The sequence below is a fragment of the Phaeodactylum tricornutum genome, chromosome 6 (genome assembly GCF_000150955.2).
Source record: "Phaeodactylum tricornutum CCAP 1055/1 chromosome 6, whole genome shotgun sequence".
NCBI classification, from domain to species: Eukaryota; Bacillariophyta; class Bacillariophyceae; order Surirellales; family Neidiaceae; genus Phaeodactylum; species Phaeodactylum tricornutum.
Window position 1 is genome coordinate 561,784 of NC_011674.1, and position 21,325 is coordinate 583,108.

Genomic DNA, 21,325 nt, shown 5'->3' on the forward strand with positions numbered 1-21,325 from the left:
CACTGTTCCAGTCAAACGAAGTTTGCCGACAAGCATTCACAGTCAATCCGTTAATGTATGTTTGACCATGACTGCCAAAAGACAACATTGACAGTGAAGGGCATTTCTAGACGCTTTCGTGTATTTCACCGATCGTTCCAGGATGCGAGTACCTGAAATTTGACTTATTATGGCATCTCATGAGTCTGCAATTGTAGTGATTGACGATTCGGAGAACGACGATGGACCTGATAGTCCCACTTCCAACACGTCACCAGAAGTGCTTTCATTCGAGCAACAAGAGGCTATTCACTTGTTTTCCTCCATCACCGACATCTCCGACACTAAAGCGGTTAAGGATAGCCTCGAAATGTTCGATTACGATGTGGAGAGAACGATTAACAAATGGATCGAACAGCAGCATTCTTACCAAAGATCGCCCATCGCCGACAACTCTGCAGCTTTTCGACTAATCAACCGAAATGCTTCACGAATTAACTCGCCGGTAAAACGAAACTTGTTTACGGGTATGCCGAAAAAGTTGGATTTAGATACGAAGGTGTCTGTGCAAAAAAGTGCTATAAAGAGCATACCTTCATCGTCTTCCTCCAAAGTTCTCTCTCTGTCATGGCACGATTGTGTGGAGCGAGTTCTCCAATCAAAGGAACCCTTTTTTATTGATGCTGACTTTCCGCCAACGAGCAAATCGCTGGATGGTCGCCAACGCCGAGCCAGTGAAAACAAGGGGCAACGAACTTTGTGCGCATGCGGCGTTCCTGCAGCTGCCAAAGTTGTCCAATCAGATGGACCGAACTACGGCCGTTTTTATCTGTCCTGTGGCAAGCAAACACAACGGCGAGCGCCGGTATTGGTAGTTCGTAAACAAGACGATGCACAAAATAGTGCTGATTGTCAAGACGAAGCCAAACTTCTGAAAGATCCACCAGTTACTGTCAACAATCCATACGCAAAATCTAAGCCATCAACACCATCGAAACATTGTCGCACTAACCCATCATCGCCAAAGTCTCCGCCGCAACGGCGGTCGTGCACTTTTTTCAAATGGGATCCAGACGGTTCCATCGGAGCATCGGGCTACGCTACAAGATACTCGTTGTTTGTCTGGCAACATTTTGGATTGGAGAACAACTGTTGCTTGTACCGCACGTCAATCGATCCTTCGCAAGTACGTCAAGGCGCGGTAGGAAACTGCTGGTTCCTATCAGCACTGGCAGTCGTAGCGGAAAAGTCGTATTTGGTTCGCCAACTGTTGCCACATGACAAATTGAATCCCCAAGGTTGTTACGAAGTCAACCTTTGCTTGGACGGCGCTTGGACACCAGTTCGGGTAGATTCGACTTTGCCTGTTGTACTGCAAGATGTGAACAAAACGACAGGAGGATCTTTGTTACAATCACTCCGTCATGGTGTTCCGCTAAATAGCTGTAAAGAATTGGTGGCTACCCCCGCCTTTTGTTCGGCACCAGACCTCCAATTGTGGCCAGCTTTGGTCGAAAAAGCCTACGCAAAAGCTCACGGCTCTTACGCACAGCTTTCCGGTGGTTTTATTGCGGAAGGATTGACTGATTTGACGGGTGCTCCAACAGAAACTATAATCTTTTCGGATTTAATAGATTTAGATGAGTTGTGGGCGCGCTTGCTATCTTTTCACCAAGCTGGTTTTCTCGTCGGTGTCGCCACTTCTCGAGGGGGTGAAGGCCTTGTTGGTGGCCATGCGTATAGCTTATTGGATGTAATTGAGATCAACAACTCACTGATTGGTGAACAAAAGAAAGTGACTGATTACTTTTCGAGCCCTTCTAAGAAGCATCGGAAACTTACTGGCCCAAACTATGACACTTGTGCACCTATTAGACTTGTGCGGATTCGAAACCCGTAAGTTTTCTTTGGTGATATTGGATTGACTCGAACAACACCTTAACATTTCCTTTTGGCGTGCGTTTCAGTTGGGGAAAACGGGAGTGGAAAGGTGACTGGAGCGTTGATAGTGAACGCTGGACTCGAGCGCTGCGGAAAAAGATTGGATCTGATGCGTTTGCTAGGGGAGACGGCACATTTTTTATGTCGTTTGAAGATATGTTGCAACGATTTCATCACATGGACATTGCCAAAACTCGAGAGGTTCGTGTTCGCAGTGAGTCGCCCTCGTCCTGTCAATTCGTTGCTTTCTGACACCTTGCTGAAATCCAATTCGCCTAGGGCTGGAAGCACTCGTGCTCTGATGGTATTTTCCAAAGGAATGGCGATCCGATCGCATCTTCTAAATACACTTATGAGATTATTCCGTCCTGTCGTACTTGGGCATTTGTTTCGTTGGTCCAGAAGAAGAAACGCGCAAACAGTAACTCTAAGTATTGGTATTGCGACCCTTCGATGCTAATTTTAAAGCGGAGGTCGGATACTGAGGAGTGGACCTGCGAAGCTTCAGTACTTACGGGTATTGGGAGAATGAGCGATTGTGAAATCTTCCTTGACCCTGATTTCTCGTACATGTGTGTCTTAGTATCATGTATCGGTTGCATGGATACACCGGAATCCTTTGAGTTCCGGCTGTCGACTTACAGTTCGGAAGAAGTAACCGTGCGGCCCGTTCTGAATGAAAGAATTCTCTGCTTAATGACCCTTCGACTTCTTCACAAATTGCTGCTCAATCGAGGACATAAACTCCTGTACCCGGTCGCGCCATTTGGTGTTTTAAGCTGCATCCATGGTAGCGGCTGCCTATACTTCGTTGCGGTAAACGGTGCTTGCGATGAATTTTTGTCTATTCGATTGACGCTTGATATTCAAGAGGGGATGATGCTCGTTTACGGAAAAAGTGGGGATTCATTTGATATTCCTCCGAGACGCCAGCAAATCTTGGCAATCGTTTCAAGAAATGGGAAACGTTGTACGTGCACTCATTTAAGCTTTCGTTATTTGAGTAGTACCATTAAGTCCAGCAAAGATGGATCTCATGTTTCAAAGTTGCAGTACTCGGGCATGAGAGGTAGCGTTGAGCTTGGTCTCGCGGCAGACTTGCTTACGAGCAGTTCCGACTCCTCACGGGTCTGTATTAGGGGCGGCGATTCACTCGAGATTTACCAGTGGATTCCGCAAGTGGGCTCCTGTTTTGATCTAGTCTAGCTCGTCCGTTGGCCGTAAATAGAGAGTTTGTTAGATGTTTTTTTTTCTCTTCGGACTTATTCTAAGATACAAATACGCCTTCAAGCGATGGTGCTTTGCATGGTCCAGCTGAGGTCAAAATAGGCTTGCCCTCCCAAGTTAATAATCCTCCCTCTACAGTTCTCAAACTCTTCAAAACATTTTCCCAGACCTTCTTCTTTCGGACTTGGACTGGGCTAAAAGGATCACCAGTCATTTCACTAACGAAAACTCGTTCACCAATTTGAGCCCCTTCCGGTGGAGCTACGAGTTCGACAATTGCACCGTCCTCACTTTTGGCTGCCAGTACCATGCCATTGCTCATGAAGCCAAGCATTTTCTGGCCTTTCAAGTTGCATACAACTAGAACCATGCGGTCTTGCATCTCTTCTAATGTATAGAATCCTCGAAGACCGGAAGCAATCTCGCGCGGGCCCGTATCCTCCCCCAGATCAATCTGCTCACAAAAGAGTTTGTCAGCGTCTTCATGGTTCCATACCTTTACAATCTTTCCGACTTTGATTTCAACCTTTGTAAATTCTGGTTGATTCGGATCTCCAACCGTTTGGGTTGCTCCATGACTTTTCGCAATCATCTTGGCCTTTTCTTCTTTTTTACGTTTCTGCGCTTCCACATGACTTTCCTTCTGCTTCGTACCATTTTTCTCCACAGTTTTCAACTCTGCATCCGACAAAGACTTCGTGAAGAGTACGCCGCCTACTTCGATTGTGCATCCCGACTCTAGGTTGCGACAGTTCACGTCCAGATCTACCAGCGCAATCGCCTTAGTGTTGAACTTTTGAAACACTTTCAGCATGCTTTGGGGCAGAAACGGTAGCAACAAGTGCGAAAGCGCATAAATAGCCTCAAGGCAAGCTCGCACGGTGATCCGGCGAGTTTCCGTGTGTTCGTCGCCCTTTTTCAGCCATGGCGCTTCCTCTTGCAAGAAACCATTCACATCTCGAAAGGCCCCAATTACTACGGTGGCACCCGCTTGCAATTCCAATTTGTCCATGCGAGCTTGAAACGTTTTAATGACACTGGCCAGATTGATGGGTGGATTGGTCGGAGGAGGAACGTCAGGAACCACCCCATCGCAATACTTTTGGCAAAGATTTGTTGCTCGATGTACCAAATTTCCGATTGTATCGCAGAGGTCAGCATTGTGCATGTCGCGCATCGATTCTTCGCTGAACGAAAGTTCTCCTCCAAAAGGGGCTTCCTTGCACAGGTACCTGGTAGAAAAGTACCACGTGGAAAGGGTCAGCCATCCGAGTCTAGCGTTGCGAGCATGAACAAAAAATGTAGCCCAACAACGATGTAGCAGCGGGAGGTAGGGCATCACTTACCATCGAAAGGTATCCACATCAAACTTATCGAGCATGTCGTGTGGATCCACAACATTGCCCAAGCTTTTGGACATTTTCTTACCTTCTCTGTCGTTCACAAAGCCATGCGCAAAAACTTGATGAGCGAGTGGGATCCCGGCCGAGAGGAGCAAACATGGCCAAATCACAGTGTGGAACCACAAAATATCTTTGCCGATGATATGGACGCTGGCTGGCCAAAAGGATTTCAGCAGTGTTCCTTGGTGGCCGAAGTAATCAATCCCCGTCAAATAATTGGACAGAGCATCCACCCAAACATACATGACGTGGTTGTTTTTGAAATTTTGGGGGACAGGAATACCCCAAGAAAAGGTCGTACGCGAAATCGACAGATCGCGAAGCTCATCAGTATGGAGGCGTGCAAGAATCTGATTACGATGAGCGTCGGGCTGAATAAATTCTGGATTAGATTCAATGTGTGCCACGAGTTGGGCGTGATACTTGGACATTTTGAAAAAGTACGATTCTTCTTCAACTTGTTTCAGCGGAAGTCCGGAAGTGGGATCTTTGTAGTCCAGCTGCTGGGCTTCCATATCTGTCACAAAGGTTTCTTCGCGCACATTGTACCACCCCGAATAGGTATCTAAATATATGTCACCGGCATCGGCACACCTTTGCCAGAGCGTTTGTGCTAACTGTTTGTGACGAGCCGATGTCGTCCGCACGTAATCATCATTAGCAATTAAAATGCGTTGATTCAAAACTTGAAATCCCGTCACATATTGATCACAAATATCGATGGGTACCTTTCCGGCATCCGCGGCTGTTTGAGCAATCTTTTGTCCATGTTCGTCGGCGCCTGTCACAAAGTACACGGGATGGGTTCCCAGGAGACGCTGGTAGCGCACGATCACGTCGGAAGTGGCGGCCTCGTAGGCATGACCCATATGCGCAGGACCGTTGGTGTAGTTGATGGCGGTGGTCAAGTAGAAGGAAGATTTGCTATGGGAGGCTTGTGGAGGCGCGACACCGCCCGTCTTGGCAAGATAGCCGTAGTCGATTTTGCTATCGTCCAAAAGAGACCATCGATCGTACGTGCTGGCCAGATCATCCGCCGTCGTTGCCGCTTTTTTCGAGTCGTGGTTTTCCCGTGATACAGCTTGCTGAGACATTGGTATGAAGTTTTTCACTTCGTTCGAAGCATGCACTTGTTTCGAACTCGTTTGGCGGCCTTTCAAGGATGATTCTGTCGCATTCAAGGAGACGTGCGAGCGCAGTGCTCCAGCAAACTCGTCCAACTTGAATTCATTCGTCATAGTTTGTTTCCGAGTGATCTGCGACTAAGATTTCTTCTGCTTGGTGTGACTGGGATCCAGAATTGCTGCAAAGACACCGTTGTTGGTCCTTTTCGGGTGCAGTGGGACTTGTGGATAGATGCGTGTAATTTAAGTCTCTCGTTTGACGATGATGCCTGTGCGCGACAGAGAGAGCGAGCTGCCTATGTTACTCACGGTGGGTCTCATCTTGTGAGGGTCCGGGTCTGGCATCTTTCGTACGGTGTGTGGAACACCGAATTTTACGGGCACGGCATGACTGACTGTGACGGTGAATAATTCCGGATTCCGTTGAGATGTTTCTATGAATGAGCTTGTCTGTTAGCGTTCTGTATGAAGGTGTCCGATCAACAAGTTCCCTGTGGGAGTGCGCTTTTAAAATGTGCTTCATTATTCGTATTCCTAGGACAGGTAAGTGTAAATCGAATGCGGAAAGTCACGTACTGGTCATCGATCATATTGTATGTACCTAGCTGGGGAGACGCGCAAGCACGCAAGCGCTCGAAACTAGTTAGCTAGAAACCGGCAGAAGAAACAAACGGCAAGCCCCCGGGCTCGTCGATGTCCATCGTAAACCCCCAAGCAAATCACCCACAACACTCCAACAGACAACGAATTGTTCCCGATCTACACTGGTTAGCAAATCATTGCGGATTTGATTTCTGTAACGAGGTTTTCTCGATCCTGAAAGGTTTTTCCTATCGACGATACCTGCCCTCTTTTGCTCGTGCTTTTTCTGTTGACTGTTACAATGGCTGCTCCACCACCGCAAACGTTTCCGTACGATTACTTGTTCAAAGTTTTGATAATTGGGGATGCTTCGGTTGGAAAGGTGCGTTGTAACGGCTGACCAATATCGACAAAGTCGTTTTCCGTGCCCTTCAGTCCGTCCATACTGACACTGTTGAGTGCGAACGTATGTTTGTACGCTTTTTATTGGTAGTCCTCTATGCTGTTACGGTTTACGGACGATTCGTTTGACGAACACATTCAGTCCACGATCGGGGTGGACTTTAAAGTAAAGCACCTGGAAGTCGAGGGCAAACGAGTCAAGCTCACTATTTGGGATACCGCCGGACAGGAACGTTTCCGAACACTAACTAGCAGCTACTATCGCGGCGCCCACGGCGTTGTCTTGGTCTACGACGTGACACGGACCGATAGCTTTGAGAATTTGCAACAGTGGTTAAAAGAGGTGCAGATGTATTCGCCCGGGAACGGTGAATCCGTCGTCAAACTACTCGTGGGCAACAAGTGTGATTTGGAACGTCAAGTGCCGTTTGAAGAGGCGGATGCCTGGGCGCGATCACAGGGTATGCTCTTTTTGGAAGCGTCCGCCAAGACACGACTGGGAATTCGACAAGTGGTACGTGGACCGACCGTAGATGCCCCCTGCCTGCTTTTCGCCTCTTCGCCAATTCTCAACCAAACTCATTGTTTATGCTCTCTAGTTTACGGAAGTGGTTAAAAAGATGCTGGAGAATCCTGAAACATTGGCGACAGCGGTGCCGGGGCGGCCCAAGGTGCAAATCAAACCACAACACGCCAGACCCAACATGATGGACGACGAAGAATCGGGATGCTGTTAAAAGCAACAATACAAAAATTTTATGCTCTAGAAAAACGTTGTTCATTTCGTCTGATTCCTTCGTGCATAGGGTTGTCTTATTCTCGAGCCTTAATTTCGTCTTTCGGAATTTTACACGAAGGCGCTGCCGAGATCACCGGCGTTGTGAGATTTAGATATCAACTTCCCCGTCTTCTTCATCTTCCGAATTAAAGTCCAGATCATCTAAATCAACATCGTCGTCGAACAACTCTTCGTCAACATCGTCCAGGTCCTCGTCTGGGTCGCGCTCGGCTTGTTCCGCCGCCGCCTCGAGCGCTTCGAGATTGGTTGACTGGTCCGCAAAGTGCTGACGACCCGTAATTCGACCAGTCTTGTCGACCTCTTTTTTCTTGTTGCTCTTTTTGATTGCATCAGTGTCTTCTACTTCGTTCTCCTTCTCGGCGGCCATCTCCGCTTCGAACCTAGCTCTCCAAGCCAAGAAATTTTCCATATTGCAAGGCGTTCCTTCTTCTCGGCGTTTCCGTACTTCTAACTCCTCTTGCTCGGCCTGGGTAATCTCTTCCAACGCCACCTGGGCTTCAAAGGTCTCCTGCGCTTTTTGCTTTAACAAAGGCAAAAGAAATTTACAGAACAATTTGCGGTAAGATAGTATGTCTTTCTAGGATGTCAAAAGATACGAGTCCGCAAGACCATACAATGGAATGTGTCACAGATATTATCCCCGAGATTCAGGTAGGGAGCAAAACTGCCTTGCCGGCGGCGGCTCCCGACGATAACATCCCGAGGATCTTGACTGCGCATCTTTATTCTAGCATTCGCAAACTAGACCACACACCGGAACCATAAAAGCAAGGATCCAACGCTACAGATGGTCAATCAAATGCACTGAAAGAACGGACGAGAGGAGGCAAGCACAAGCCGACATGCATCGAAAAATAGATCTCGAAAACCTTGCTGAAGCGAAAGCAACGACTCACCTCCGCTTTCTCGCCCTGTTTCTTTTTGCGCATCATTTGAGCATGCATAGAGACGTCATCCAGGCCTTTTTGGTTATTATCGACGAGCCACTCGCGTAAAATTTCAGCGACCGCAAAAATGGATGGTGTTCCTTCCAACGACGCCGCTGCCTCAAATGCCAACGCCTCAAGCTCGTCTTTATGCTCGTCTGCAAGGCCTTTAATAATTTCAACCTGAAGACTCGGCACTGAGAGCTCTGGATAGTCAGCCGGCAGATCAATCAACAGTCGTACCGCCACGTGATTTAGCTCATCTAGATCGCTGGGATCACCGCTTTCAGGATAGATATCAAGGCTCCATTTTGACGATGCAACCTTTTCGAAGTGCGTGTCGTAAATGGCTTCCAAAGCCTCCACTTCCATTTCTTGTTCTTCGGCATGGTCCGCCATTGTTGGGAGAGATTAGGATTTGGGCGAGGCAGTATTGCGTGCGACTTGGGTCAATGTCCGTAGTATAGGTACTGTCCTGAACGTTGTGTCCTTATAAAAGTTTCAATCGAGAGTACCCAGCTTCGCTTTGATGGCTTGTGGTAACGCAGGTTTTATTTTTTGTTTCACTGGTAGGTCTGTTTTCAAACTGTGTTGGATCGTCGTGACAAGCGCGATGATACCAGTCGCATGGCGAACGTACGTCGCAAAAGACCTTGCTGTTTGTGTTAATTGAGATTACACACTAACTGTAACAGCAAATAAGAGCAAGAAACACTTTACAGTTAGCCAGCTAATGTAAACTGACTTTACAGAGAATCCATAGTCAAGGAATATCTAAAGGTACTGATAGATCCGATATTAGTTATACTCTTAGCATTCAACTGTCTCTAGAATTGAAAAGAAAAGAAATCTTTGCTGCATGTAACGATGACTCAGCCACAGCAATAATACTGAAGCATTTTTCCCAGCAATGCAAGCATGGAGCACTTCTTGGCCGTCGTGATGAACATCTTTACAGTTAGTGTAAAATGAGAATAAATGACATAGTCCAAGGCAAGATTCGTTTTTGACACGAAAGCTCCTTTTGCTACTGCTAATTATTTGCCTGGAATGTTTTGTCAGTACTACCAAAAGCTCCCTATCTCTATATGGTGGAAGTCTTAGTTCCTATCAATCACTGTAAGCAACTCTACTAGCTAATGACAATTTAATACTCTTGACCAAGTTTTTGCAAAAATTTGTTTGATGTTACATTAGTACAAGGCAAATCGCTCGAATACCGGTAATGGCTTTTGAACATTGAGTCATGGAAGGTCACCTATCACTCACGGGTCTGATCACGACATGTTACTGACGCAGTACGAACTGAAATCCCATTTCCCCTGTCGTGGTTTCGACGCCATGATGGAGTGCTGCGAACACCTAAACAAAGTCCCCTTCTACAAAGTCCAGTTCCAACTACGAGCATCCCGTTCATATCAAGAACCGCAGAAAGACCTTACAACTAGATTCGTACATTCAAGCAAATTCCGGAGCGTTTCCTAAAGCAGCACCGCGTTACAGTTCTTCCACAACTCAATTGAATACACCATGCGTGTTCGAATATACTTTGTATGTCTATTGGTGGCAGGAACTTACGCTCAACAGAAGTCTTATTCTCGATCGCTTTCCTTGTCGACAGACACGTCCACTCCCACTTCGTCACCCACCATCGTCAACGGAAACGACACAGCCGCTCCAACAGCGCTTCCTGACTCCAATGAGACACAATCTCCTACTTTAGCGCCAGGAGGGAACACCACCGCCGCACCAACACCTACTGGTTCACACAGAAATGCAACGGCCCATCCCACATCAGCGCCTAGCATACTGCCACCAAACGTGACGGTGGCACCGACAGCAGTCAATCACAATACTTCGGCACCGACCATCGCACCGACCAATTCAACCGATACTCCTGCTCCAACGTCCACCCCTGTCGGAACGAGTCCACCCACAGCGGCACCAATCAACGCGGCACCAGTGATAAGTTCATCCCCTACAGCGGAACCGACTGCGGACCCAGAAGATGCCTCGCATCACGTGTCCTTTTTCCGGATTTTAACCAAGACAATTGCATGGTTGATACTGTTGGGACTTGGATTGCTGGCTTTTGGCGCAATTATGAATCATCGCTACCGCATCTACTTCTTTTTCCGCGGTGTGTGGCTCACACTGCGGCAATTGCGTTGCTCGCAGTGGATCTTGCAAAAGCTGCGTATCGGAGATTATGGATCAGTCGATGCCGGACTCAATACAATCATCTTCGACAATGACATGACTGAGGGCTTACTTTTGCAAGAAAACAATGGATAGAACAAGTATCGCCGAATTCAACACGGCGTTACGTGCCTGAGCTCTAATTCACTGCGGTGGCATGCTAGTCTTGAATTTTGTACACCTTCACACTTAGAGTTAATTGTATTACACCAAAGCAGCTTTTGTATCAGTACTACCTTCCTGTTGATTGAAAGTTTGGCCGTCAAAAGTTCTATGAGCATGGAAGAGCCAAAAAAGCATGTATTACGCCTTTTCCCAAAGCCTAACAACGGCGAGCACCCTAAGATTGTACTCCCCTCACCGTCCTAAAGCCACGCGATGAATGTGATACCAGCGTCACACGCGCTGCACTAGCGACCATACAAAAACGAGCATTCTTTATTTGTTTTTCGATCTCGCCGCCGTCTACTTTGTGATTTGTCCAAGAACCTGCTGTCCAGAAGTCTCCACCATACGCTGGAAGAATTCCTCACCGGCTTCCTTCTTGAGCCCTTCACCAGCTTCTCGGCCAATCTTGGCTGCTTCCTCAATGGCACCTTCAGACTCGCACTCAAACTTCTTAGAACCGTCGGGCATTGCAATTAATCCGCGGAACATGATCTTGCCATCGACGATGCGAGCTTGCCCGGCAATCGGTGTTTTACAATTTCCATCCAAAGCTTCCAAAAATCCGCGTTCACAGTCCACACAAGCCTTGGTTTCGGGATGATTAAGAGCAGCGAGATACTTGAGAGATCGTTCGTCGTCGTCCCTGCATTGAATACCAATGGCACCCTGAGCGACGGCGGGAAGCATCTCGTCCCATTCCAAAATAGAAGTTGCGCAACCATCCATGTCCATGCGCTTTAATCCGGCAATGGCCAAAAGCGTAGCGTCAACGACGCCGTCGTCAAGTTTTCGTAGACGAGTTTGAACATTGCCACGGAAATTGACACATTTTAGTGTGGGGTTCTTGGCCATGAGCTGAGCCTGTCGGCGAAGCGAGGCAGTACCTATAACCGATCCGTCCGGGATGTCTTCAATGCGCTTGACGCTATCATCTTTGTAAATGAAAGCGTCGTTCGTGTCCTCGCGAGGAAGGTTGCAGGGCAGAACGGTGCCGTCGGGAAGCCATGTCGGTACGTCCTTCATCGAGTGCACACAGATATCAACTTCATCAGAAAGTAGAGCTGTGTCTAACTCTTTGGTGAAAAGTCCTTTACCTCCGAGCTCCATCAAAGACTTGTCCAGGATCATGTCTCCCTGTGTCTTGAGAACACAAATTTCGATAGCTCCTTCGGCTTCCAGATCCGGAAAATTCTCGATCAGCCGTTTTCGGGTTTCGTAAGCCTGTGCCAGTGCCAAGGGAGATCCGCGGGTTCCGATTCGGAGGGGTTGAATATCCCCCTCTGCCATGAATAATGCCTAACAACGATAGTTTATGTAAGAAAGTGCGACTTCAATACAGACCGACAAAGTAGGAAGGATTGCTTCCTCCGTCACATATGGGAGAAGTCGACAACTTACAGTATCCAAATTTTGCGACCTGCTAAGTGGCGTAAATGCCGGAACAAAGGCCGAGCCTGAGGCAAGATTTAGGCTAAAGAGGGCGACAGCGAACTTCATGATCTGGGTGTTGAGTGAGACTTTGTTTTCTTACGGTCACGCAACTCGTTGTCTCCGATGTTGGATGTGACGATTGATGGAACGTGTTGTTGTCGGCTCGACCGACGGCTCGGGATGAAGCCCTCGATGTTCACTGTCAATCGACAACGCAATTTGGGAAACTTCAACAATCCAATGATCCGTTCGACTCAAGTCGAGCTGATTGAAGTTTGGATCGCGACGCAAACTCATTGTTGACGGTCATGCTTTTTCGGCTGCTATGCTACTTACTGTTACTACGTTTACTCTGTCCTGTCGCGCACTCCAAAGGACTCCACGCGGAGTGTCTTTTCCGGGCGCACTACAGGCTCGCCAACTTCAATTTGGGCGTAAATGAACGTTTCGATGAAACCAGATTCACAGTCAGTTTCAAAACTGTATTCCGACTTTTTCACGACGTGTGACAAAAATGGATTGCCTTTGAAGCAACTGTGAGTCGTTACATTTGTGAGCTTCCCAATATCGCCCCTCGAATTTTATCTTTGCCGCCTTCATGAAATACCGAAAACTTTTGCTCCTCGCAACGTGCTGTAGCGTTCCTAGGGAAGTCATCTCCTTTGGACCGATTGACCCTGTTCTCTCGGCTCGCCAGCGAGTTGCATCGTCCTCCACGACCCGATGCATGGGCCTCAAGACAACCATCCGTATTGTGGGTCGCAAGTCTGGCAGTGAATCCTGGCTAGAAGATGCCTGTAGCATGTACGAGACACGGCTGAAACCAGCTAATATCGATGTTCAAACCGAATGGCATAAGAATGACCAAAGTTTGACCAAAGGAGTTCAAAGTGACTACGTCCGGAACGTTCCCGTCGTCATGCTCGACCCAAGAGGCAAGCGATTCACAAGCGAACAGTTTACCGACGACTTCTATAAATGGATGGAAATCGGAGGTAGCCGCATGGTGTTTTGCATCGGCGGTGCCGAAGGGCTACCTGCTGACTTGAGGGCACCTTTGTCCGGGCATAAACCGATTCTGGTGAGCCTTTCCAATTTGACCTTTACACACCAATTTGCAAGACTCGTATTGATAGAACAGATTTATCGAGCTTCAGAGATACGAAAAGGGACCGGCTATCACAAATGAAAGTCATCGAAAACAATCATAGAACCTGTCAACCGTTATTGTGTACGTACAACTAATTGAGACCTTTCGTACCTGCTGTTGATGCGTTCGCCGAGCTACTCCCCGCGACACAAAAATCCCGTATTCTGATTTTCTGTTACCATACATCTACAAACCTAGAAGTGTTTAAGATCTTCTTTTGGCACTGTTCGAATACATGGACCAGTCACTACTGTCTAAAGGGCTTCAAGCGCTGTGCGCGCGCCTCCGCGCTCTAATAAATACAGAATTTTCTTCTTTTCATTCTCCGGAAACTCACTGCTCGATAGAGATTCCATCAAATCAGCCACCTCCTTTTCCTTGTGAATATACTTGAGAGCTATAGCCGCAAGCTTGTCGGGCTTTTGCGAGGAGATGAACCTGGTTCCTTCCTTGTAAACAATCTTTGATGCAAGGCAAGAACTAATTGCATTCTTGATGTATTGCTCAGGGACACGATCGTGGACGTGCTCAAAGGAAAGGTCGGCCAACGTCTTGGGAAGATGAGCACGGAACAGGGGCAGGAGAGACTCGCGCTCCTCTTCCGACAATGTGTCTAAAGCTACCGACAGAGCATCTGTCGCGGCATTGATTGAATTGCTTATAATTTGACTCACTTCTGGTAGAGAACCACCGAAGTTCTCGAATTCTCGGAATAAAAGCTCGGCTTCGAGCTTAGCAAGACCCCCTATTAACCGTAAAGAAGAATAGCAACATGAGAAAACTGGCAGCGTCGGATCCGACTGTGGCCCATGATCCAAATTTTTCTTACGCAATTTATCCAGGACTTCGCTCACAATCTGAGTCTTATTGTCGAAGAATTCCTCTTCCGTGCAGAGCATTGCAGCGCAGATTTCGTAGGAAGACGTTATGACACCACCTTTATTTGCCGATGAGTCCTTCACGATCACTACACCTGCCTCGTCAAAAAGAGCTTGACGTGCTTCAGTAGTAATAAATAGATTGGCACCTTCAACAATAAGCTTGCTCGAGGGTGAGCCATCAGTCTGGAGGAACTGCTTGTAGTTGGTGCTGTCAATTGTACCAGGCCGGCCTCCGCAAGGGACAAATGCATCCGTCACGAGGCGATTGTGCATGGTGTTTCGCGCTTTCGTACCAGCTTCTGTGTCGCAGGTATGGAGAACTCCGTCAGCACTCAACTTCGAAGCATCAAAGTGGACAATACTCATGGTTCCAGTAACGAGCCGCTCTAGCTCGCCATGGTCTAAGCCCCTGGGATCCTCCGCGCAGCCAAAGGCGTCCGCAATCCCGACAATCCTGGCATTGTCTCCGTATTCGCGCATCATGATTTTCATTTCGTTGCCGGCGACATCGCCATCGGGTCCACCCGTAATCTTCACCGTGAATGGGGCATCTTTCGGGTTGATTCCAAGCGTGTGACGCAAAGCAACATCTAGATAAACGTTGACGCCTTCGCTTGTTACTCCATATACCTTGTGATTGATCCCCGCGCGAGGTTTGCTACTCATGAAAGCTGCCGGCGTCTGATATCCTCTCATGCCAGCTCGTTTAATAACCCAGTTAATGTCGTCCGGAATTACTTGCTCGTCTGGCCCGAGATAGAGCACTTCCTTTTTACCAAACAAGTCCACAATGTTCTTTCTCGTTTCATCCGTCTCCACAATGAGATCAAGAATCGAGTCGGTAAAAGCCTTTACACTTTTCCGCATGACAAAGTTTTTCCCGGAATCTGACATTCCGTTAGTGTTGATCAAGCATACAGCCTTGGACCCACCTTCGGGAATGTCTTTGTTCTTGAGCTGTTGAGCACTATGCAATGGAATGAGAGAAAGCATGAGTGATAGGAATCGAAAACGATCTATAAGCCGAAACACTTCGATATCGCGAAACGTACAAGGCTAGGCCGTAACATTCATCGTAGTGGCGAGCCGATTCCAAGGCAAACTGCTCTGGGCTACGAGGAGTCACCAAACGCATGCCGCCGCGAGAAATATCGCGGAAGCGAACATGGAACCCGTTGAAGCGACGACCATGCGTAAAAAAGACACCATAGGGAAGCTCCTTATTTTCGCCACCTGGCGGTACCATGATGCGGGGATCTAATCGCAGGGCCAGCGCATAACGGTCGGACAGGTAAACATTTGTGCGCAGCGTGTGCTTCACAACGTCGATCATTTTTTCCAGCAATTCCGTGGCGACTGTGTCTTCCACATCGGTATCAACCGCTTTCAGAATTGTGTCGCAGCGGTTGTCAAAGTCTGCGTTCGATAGAGGATTATGGGGGTTGAAGCGATCAAGAAACATATCTGCAATCGCTTCGGCGTGCGGAATGAAACGCTCGCTAGTCAAGGTTTCGTAAATATTGGCCTTGCTGTAGGCGACTGCATTGTACTTGGTCATGATGGGATGCATCAACGAGCAAAGCGCTGTAATAGTTTCGCCGATGGCGACACTCATGTGTGGATATTTCTCAAAGACCAGAGTTATAGTAGCCGGATCCAACCACTTGACGCGCTTGAGTTCCAAGGCAAGGAGATCCAACGTTTCTGGTAGTACTGGCGATTTATTGCATGGCGAAACTAGCATTCGCAACATGGTAATATTTCCGTTCTTGCCATCAGGAATCACATCGAGCCTCGCTCGTGTCACGTCAAAATCGTGGACATACAGCAATCGTGACAAGTGTTCCAAGGCTACTTGCGGTAATGAATTGGCCACCGCCATGTCAACCCAGTAGTGCCCTCCGTTCTCCGTATCGACGGGATCAATCTGGACCGCTGTACCTTCCGATCCAGAAACTTGCGCAAATAACAATCTCTGATTGAGGAAGCGCCGGGGATCATTTACACCAATATTGATGTAGTTCTCACTGCAGTTTTGCAGGTATTCAATCATGGCTCCGCGTTCAAAGACTGGTGATGGCTTCAACTCGCCCCTATCATCGACAATACTGCCATCGTTGACTTGCTCAGCATAGTCAATGATTGATGCGCCCGTCTCATGGACCAACGATCCCGGAGGCTTTGTACCGTAGACAAACATGTTGAGACTCATAGCGTCGTCCCTTGTGGAAAACACATGAATGCGTGAGAGCGGAACATAGTCGGCCGCGCTCTGTCGCCAGGGGAGCTCCTGCACCATTTTGACAAGAGTACCCGATTGTGTGCCGGGGCGAATAAAAGTCAAGACCTGACGACCATCCGGTAAATGCGACTGCAAGTTCAAGTACAAGTCCATATTCGCATCTTTGACGGCCGCAATTGCTTTGATGTGATCCATCCGAAAGCGTTCGGGAACTTGCCGAAAATACGAAGTCGGCATGTTCTCCAAAAACCACGGAACCACTTCTTCGATTGTTCGAGTTTGCGACTGGCACAGCTCATATACCATAGCTTTTTGAGTGACACGTTGAACGTCGATGTTGTGTTCGGCTTGCCAAGGCGCGGCAGCTTTGGAGGGAGACGGTAGATCTCCGAGGGATCCGTATTCGGAACGGACTCCCGGAATAATACTTTCATCCCGTGAAGTCTTCTTGCTGAAATTGCGTGTTTGCATTCCAGTGGAGATGGCCCGGGCGACCACCAGAGTCAACGGTGACATCGACCGCAACGGAGCGATTGATGCGTGCATAAAATGTTGACGGCCAAATGCCGATATGATGCGTGACGATCGGAGCATAACGACAAAGCTGGGTGATTTTACAGTTTGCTTTCAAGGTTGATGCACAGCTCTGGGTCAATTGCAGTTGTCAACGCAACAAGAGCAATTGACTTGTCGAACAGGTATGGTTGCGGATAGAATGCGATAGTGCCCGATGTGAATGTGAAAGCTTTTCTGAGATCGCTTCACAGTCAGGTTGCGCCGTCTTCGATTGACTTCTCGTTCCATGACTTCACAGAGCTTTTATTGGTTTTGATTGGTTCAAAAGGTGTCGGGGATGTCACCGACCGTGACTTGGTCGATCACACAAGATTTTTTGCTCTTCGGAGATTCTTTGCCAGGCCGCGGACAAGGCTTCGGACGTAACCAACCAAAGTGACGCACATAGAAAGTTACACACTACGCGAGCCAAAAATCCGCGGTAGGGATGACACAAGGCGGCTTACAGTTACTCTTCGTCTACCAAACCATCAATAGACAAAAACTTTCCCTGTTCATTTCGTTTCATAGGATACGTTTTGCATACAAAGCCCGACAACTGCGTAGGAATTCCTCCAAAAATGTGTGGACACCGCCAGTCCGTCCAATCCTTACCGGTATCAAGCTCTCCCACCGGCTTGGGTTCTTCGTACCGCGTCGTAATGCCTACATTCTTAAGTGCCTCATTACTCAACTCTAGGCAAATCCAGTCGCCAATGGTGGCTGTATAAAAATGATTCGCTGTTTGGATCAAGCGAGAAGGAACCGACGTGGCGTGGGTAAAATACCCATCCGCTTCAAAAGTAGGAGGGAAGTAGGCTTTCCCACTCGCAAAAGCTTCATCCCACAGAGACTTTTGACACATGTGGTAGAGCTGGTCAACGTGGTCGGTGGACATGTCGGCGGGAGCTGAAGATTCGCTAGAGACAGTTCCATGCAACATTCTCAGATTGGCGGCCACATCCGAACAGCCGTCTTCCTCACGGATGCATCGTTCTGGTTTAAAGGCTGGAATGCACACAGGAATGTATTCCGTATCCCCAACGGGAAAGACGGGACGGAAGCGCTCCCCTTTCGAAACGAAGACTGTTTCGCCTGCTAGTACAGTTAAGACTGATGTTTGGCCATTTGTTTCCGAATGTAGCTCTACCTTTCCTTTCAAAACACACAGCCACTCATCATAGTCTAAGGTCAACCAAGGTTCGCTCGTGGGATTAGCGACAAAAACTCTAGCCACGGAGAGAGTGTCTTCCTTGCTCGCCACATTCCCAGCTAGCTCGTCAATGGTGAGACCATCGTGTTCGACGACTCGTGTTGATTTCCCCACTAGTTTCGGCATTCTTTGTTTACGTAGTGCTCGTGTACGCTTACCTTTTCGTGTTGGGGGTGTAGGAGGCCGGCTTTAAATGATATCCTTGTATAAGAAGAGACTAACACATATCTGCGAGAGCAGCGTCGAGTGCTCTCCTTCAGCCACGAGTCTCTCAAGATTTCTCCTACGGTGACTCATCGTTTGAAATCAGGAACGTGCAGGCTGCGCTGCCTCCAGCCCTAAATATAGCGGCAAACAATGATTGTTAATTACCGACTAACCCAATTCGCGGATTGTTTGGAGCCTTGATGAGCTCGTGAGAAGGACAGACTCTACCGTTTTTATCGTGGACGTAACGAATTTTGAAATATTTTCGATTTGGTACAAATAAGATAGGACAATATTTACAGTTCCTGTTAGGCAGCTGTTATCTTTCTGTATTTCACATCAGTGTCATTGCAACCCTTTGTGATGATCCAACAATATAACAGTAAGACAAGGCACCATCAATGGAGCTTCTTTGAGTTCTGCCACTAATCAGGATTTCCGACGAAGAAATCGAAAGAAATGCGGCGTTCAAGCTGCTTTCTATTTTCTTACAAATTAGCTTTTACTGTTAATGGAAATAAATTGATTGGCACTACCATGCTTCCCATTAGCATTACAGTTTTGAGTACAAACGCATGACGGGATTCACTGTCAGGATTACAATTTCTTGAGGTGGTAAGTGTCAATTGTGCTAGTGTGATTTGGTTCTCAGTCATTGCATTGATTCTAAAGAGCAGGGGGGACACAACCAGTGCCCCGAGACGTTTTAGTTAAGGTAAGCACCCCTGGGTTGCCTCTACAGAAACATACATTCCCTAAGCTAAGCACTTTTTCACAAGAGTTACCCCTACAATTTATTGCTCTCGGCACAGGAGAAATTGACATTCCCAAGCCCTTATCTCACATAGTACAACCAATGTACGTACATAGGACAGTAATGCTGTTTGACAGTGCATGGTAAACACAGGTTGGGCATTATGACAAACAACCTGCAATACACCTAAGCAATCCTAGGGACTGTTAAATTCACTTGCTGACAATGCTCCCCACGGGTTAGACAGCGGATACAAGGACCTATGCTATTACGCAATATTTGGATCAAAGAATTTCTAAAACAATGAGAAGAAGATTACATTCTATAAACTAGTCAATCTTGCAAAGTCTCGTCAGTCCAGTGAACAGTCTTACCAAAAAAACATAGCTATTCTTGAATCTTCCCACATGTGCATAAAACTTGTAAATATAAATCCCATACAGAATCCCATGGTGAGTAATGAATCTTGCTCCTTACTGGTTATGTGATTTGTGAGACTGGTTTTGTATCCTTTCCTAACTGCCATTTGTATGTATCCTGTATTCTTGACTCCAGGATACAAATGGCTTCCCTATGCAATGCAAATACGTTAAATTTGCACAATAAGGCCAACACAAACTCCACACGTGACACGTAAACGCCGCGCCCATTGGATTGACTCACACTTGCATTTCCCATGCTAAGTGACATATATCCGAGGGACACGTCGCAAGGTAATGTACCAGGGCACCGTATTAAAAGGTTGTCAACTTCAAATCCAGGGTATCAAGTACAAGACTCTTCTTGGCTTGAATCCCATTGCGTCTTTGAAGAGCACAAGATACCAATGACAGTGAATGCCACCAAAAAGGACTTTCATATTCTACATACATCAAATTGCCAGTCAAGGATATAACAAAATGCTGGCAAGTGATTGTACAAATTCATCTGAGTGACTGCAATTACAGGGGCTGTTCACTCTATTGTTTGTATCTGATATGTTTGCAGCTTCTTCCTGAGCCACTGATTTTCCGAATTACAAATAGGTTTCTAAGCGCATTTACTGTTAACATCTGGATTTTAGATTTGTTCCAAGTCATCTTGATTCTCCGGGTTCTCTTCTCGGCGCTTTCGGAAGATATTCTTTTTGTTCTTCTTTTTGGGAGGTGAACGATATATATCTCCCTGCGCGTGTTTCTGCTCCGAGGATGAAGATTGCCCGCTATGATCCCTCGGGGCGACCTTGGTAAAATCGTACACAAACTGAAAAGCGCATTGACTGGGCGCTGGCGTGACAATTACAAGAACAGCCAAGATGAACAAAACAAGAACATTCAAAATTGCCACAATGGCAGCTCCTCCGGGAGAACACTTTGTTCCCTTTTCACTGCATTCTTCCATCGAGAACGTCACAAATGTTAGAGTATTTGCGATGAAGGCCACAGGGACACATACACGAACAAGCAAATACATCAGTCGCCGAGTCATGTGTGTTTGAATGAACAGCATCATCCCGTTCACAATGACAAAAGCGATTGAAATGGTCACCACGAGGAAAATTGAGAAAGCGCGTCCAGCTTTAAAACCACCGGTTCGACCGTCATTACTTTCATATGAGACACATCCACGGATGTCTTTATCAGCAGTGTAGATTGGCACAGAAAAAAGTCCGAGACTTTTTATGTCTGAAGAGCTCTCATCGTCCGATACAATCTTGATGAACGTACAACGTGTCACGGTAACCAAAGCAAAAATCCAACTTATCCAAGTGAGCAATAGCACTGTCCATCTTTTGAGACGAAAGGAAACGATCTCGGTGAGAATGAAATTACGAGTACGAAAATCCAATTCAATTTGCTCCGCCGGAGCCATCGTAATTTTGTAAGGACGGCCGACGCAGATCTGACGGACACCATGATGGCAGTAACTTTGGAGAAGTACAACGAGACAACAACTCCGATGAACATACTCCTTTCAGCTTTTGAGAGATCGTCACTTCTCCACAACATTTATAAAAGGCACTTACTGTGACTTCATTTGATTAATTGGGTCCTTCAAGTATGGCTCATCTTCCGATGAAAGCAACCGTTCTCCAAAAGTCACCATAGCTAAAGTTTTATTGATGCGTTCAATAGGCAGCTTGACAAGGATCAACAAATCAGC

At 47.2% G+C, this 21,325-nt stretch overlaps 11 protein-coding genes across 11 annotated transcripts; 4 read left to right on the forward strand and 7 right to left on the reverse strand.

The window, feature by feature from the left end:
* Nucleotides 1-169: 169 nt before the first annotated feature.
* Nucleotides 170-3,126, forward strand: PHATRDRAFT_45234 (predicted protein; the record flags this gene model as incomplete). Its single annotated transcript, XM_002179204.1, has 3 exons — nucleotides 170-1,875; nucleotides 1,947-2,121; nucleotides 2,200-3,126. 3 exons carry the CDS (start codon nucleotides 170-172, stop codon nucleotides 3,124-3,126), a joined length of 2,808 nt encoding a protein of 935 aa, XP_002179240.1.
* Nucleotides 3,127-3,187: 61 nt separating this feature from the next.
* Nucleotides 3,188-3,673, reverse strand: PHATRDRAFT_11830 (predicted protein; the record flags this gene model as incomplete). The annotated part of the gene is made up of 1 exon (XM_002179420.1): nucleotides 3,188-3,673. A coding segment is annotated over one exon (486 nt), but the record flags the coding sequence as incomplete, so codon positions are not given.
* Nucleotides 3,674-3,745: 72 nt separating this feature from the next.
* PHATRDRAFT_26837 (predicted protein) lies at nucleotides 3,746-5,817 on the reverse strand (the record flags this gene model as incomplete). Its single annotated transcript, XM_002179421.1, has 2 exons — nucleotides 4,494-5,817; nucleotides 3,746-4,379 (listed from the first exon to the last, which is right to left on the reverse strand). Coding segments are annotated over exons 1-2 (1,929 nt in total), but the record flags the coding sequence as incomplete, so codon positions are not given.
* A 740-nt stretch (nucleotides 5,818-6,557) lies between these two features.
* On the forward strand, nucleotides 6,558-7,395 carry Rab18 (predicted protein; the record flags this gene model as incomplete). Its single annotated transcript, XM_002179205.2, has 3 exons — nucleotides 6,558-6,638; nucleotides 6,750-7,172; nucleotides 7,258-7,395. 3 exons carry the CDS (start codon nucleotides 6,558-6,560, stop codon nucleotides 7,393-7,395), a joined length of 642 nt encoding a protein of 213 aa, XP_002179241.1.
* PHATRDRAFT_45236 (predicted protein) lies at nucleotides 7,387-8,821 on the reverse strand. Its single transcript, XM_002179422.1, has 2 exons — nucleotides 8,354-8,821; nucleotides 7,387-7,977 (listed from the first exon to the last, which is right to left on the reverse strand). The coding sequence occupies exons 1-2, from the start codon at nucleotides 8,780-8,782 to the stop codon at nucleotides 7,546-7,548; spliced, it is 861 nt and encodes a 286-aa protein (XP_002179458.1). The 5' UTR covers nucleotides 8,783-8,821; the 3' UTR covers nucleotides 7,387-7,545.
* A 1,092-nt stretch (nucleotides 8,822-9,913) lies between these two features.
* Nucleotides 9,914-10,678, forward strand: PHATRDRAFT_34876 (predicted protein; the record flags this gene model as incomplete). Its single annotated transcript, XM_002179206.1, has 1 exon — nucleotides 9,914-10,678. The coding sequence occupies one exon, from the start codon at nucleotides 9,914-9,916 to the stop codon at nucleotides 10,676-10,678; it is 765 nt and encodes a 254-aa protein (XP_002179242.1).
* Nucleotides 10,679-11,047: 369 nt separating this feature from the next.
* Nucleotides 11,048-12,037, reverse strand: hemC (hydroxymethylbilane synthase; the record flags this gene model as incomplete). The annotated part of the gene is made up of 1 exon (XM_002179423.1): nucleotides 11,048-12,037. The coding sequence occupies one exon, from the start codon at nucleotides 12,035-12,037 to the stop codon at nucleotides 11,048-11,050; it is 990 nt and encodes a 329-aa protein (XP_002179459.1).
* Nucleotides 12,038-12,711: 674 nt separating this feature from the next.
* Nucleotides 12,712-13,526, forward strand: PHATRDRAFT_45238 (predicted protein). Its single transcript, XM_002179207.1, has one exon. It carries the CDS (start codon nucleotides 12,780-12,782, stop codon nucleotides 13,368-13,370), a length of 591 nt encoding a protein of 196 aa, XP_002179243.1. The 5' UTR covers nucleotides 12,712-12,779; the 3' UTR covers nucleotides 13,371-13,526.
* Nucleotides 13,506-17,175, reverse strand: PHATRDRAFT_45239 (predicted protein). Its single transcript, XM_002179424.1, has 3 exons — nucleotides 15,265-17,175; nucleotides 14,161-15,179; nucleotides 13,506-14,076 (listed from the first exon to the last, which is right to left on the reverse strand). The coding sequence occupies exons 1-3, from the start codon at nucleotides 17,046-17,048 to the stop codon at nucleotides 13,586-13,588; spliced, it is 3,294 nt and encodes a 1,097-aa protein (XP_002179460.1). The 5' UTR covers nucleotides 17,049-17,175; the 3' UTR covers nucleotides 13,506-13,585.
* A 278-nt stretch (nucleotides 17,176-17,453) lies between these two features.
* On the reverse strand, nucleotides 17,454-18,348 carry PHATRDRAFT_45240 (predicted protein; the record flags this gene model as incomplete). The annotated part of the gene is made up of 1 exon (XM_002179425.1): nucleotides 17,454-18,348. The coding sequence occupies one exon, from the start codon at nucleotides 18,346-18,348 to the stop codon at nucleotides 17,479-17,481; it is 870 nt and encodes a 289-aa protein (XP_002179461.1). The 3' UTR covers nucleotides 17,454-17,478.
* A 1,894-nt stretch (nucleotides 18,349-20,242) lies between these two features.
* PHATRDRAFT_45241 (predicted protein) lies at nucleotides 20,243-21,321 on the reverse strand (the record flags this gene model as incomplete). The annotated part of the gene is made up of 2 exons (XM_002179426.1): nucleotides 21,189-21,321; nucleotides 20,243-20,951 (listed from the first exon to the last, which is right to left on the reverse strand). Exons 1-2 carry the CDS (start codon nucleotides 21,266-21,268, stop codon nucleotides 20,243-20,245), a joined length of 789 nt encoding a protein of 262 aa, XP_002179462.1. The 5' UTR covers nucleotides 21,269-21,321.
* Nucleotides 21,322-21,325: the final 4 nt, after the last annotated feature.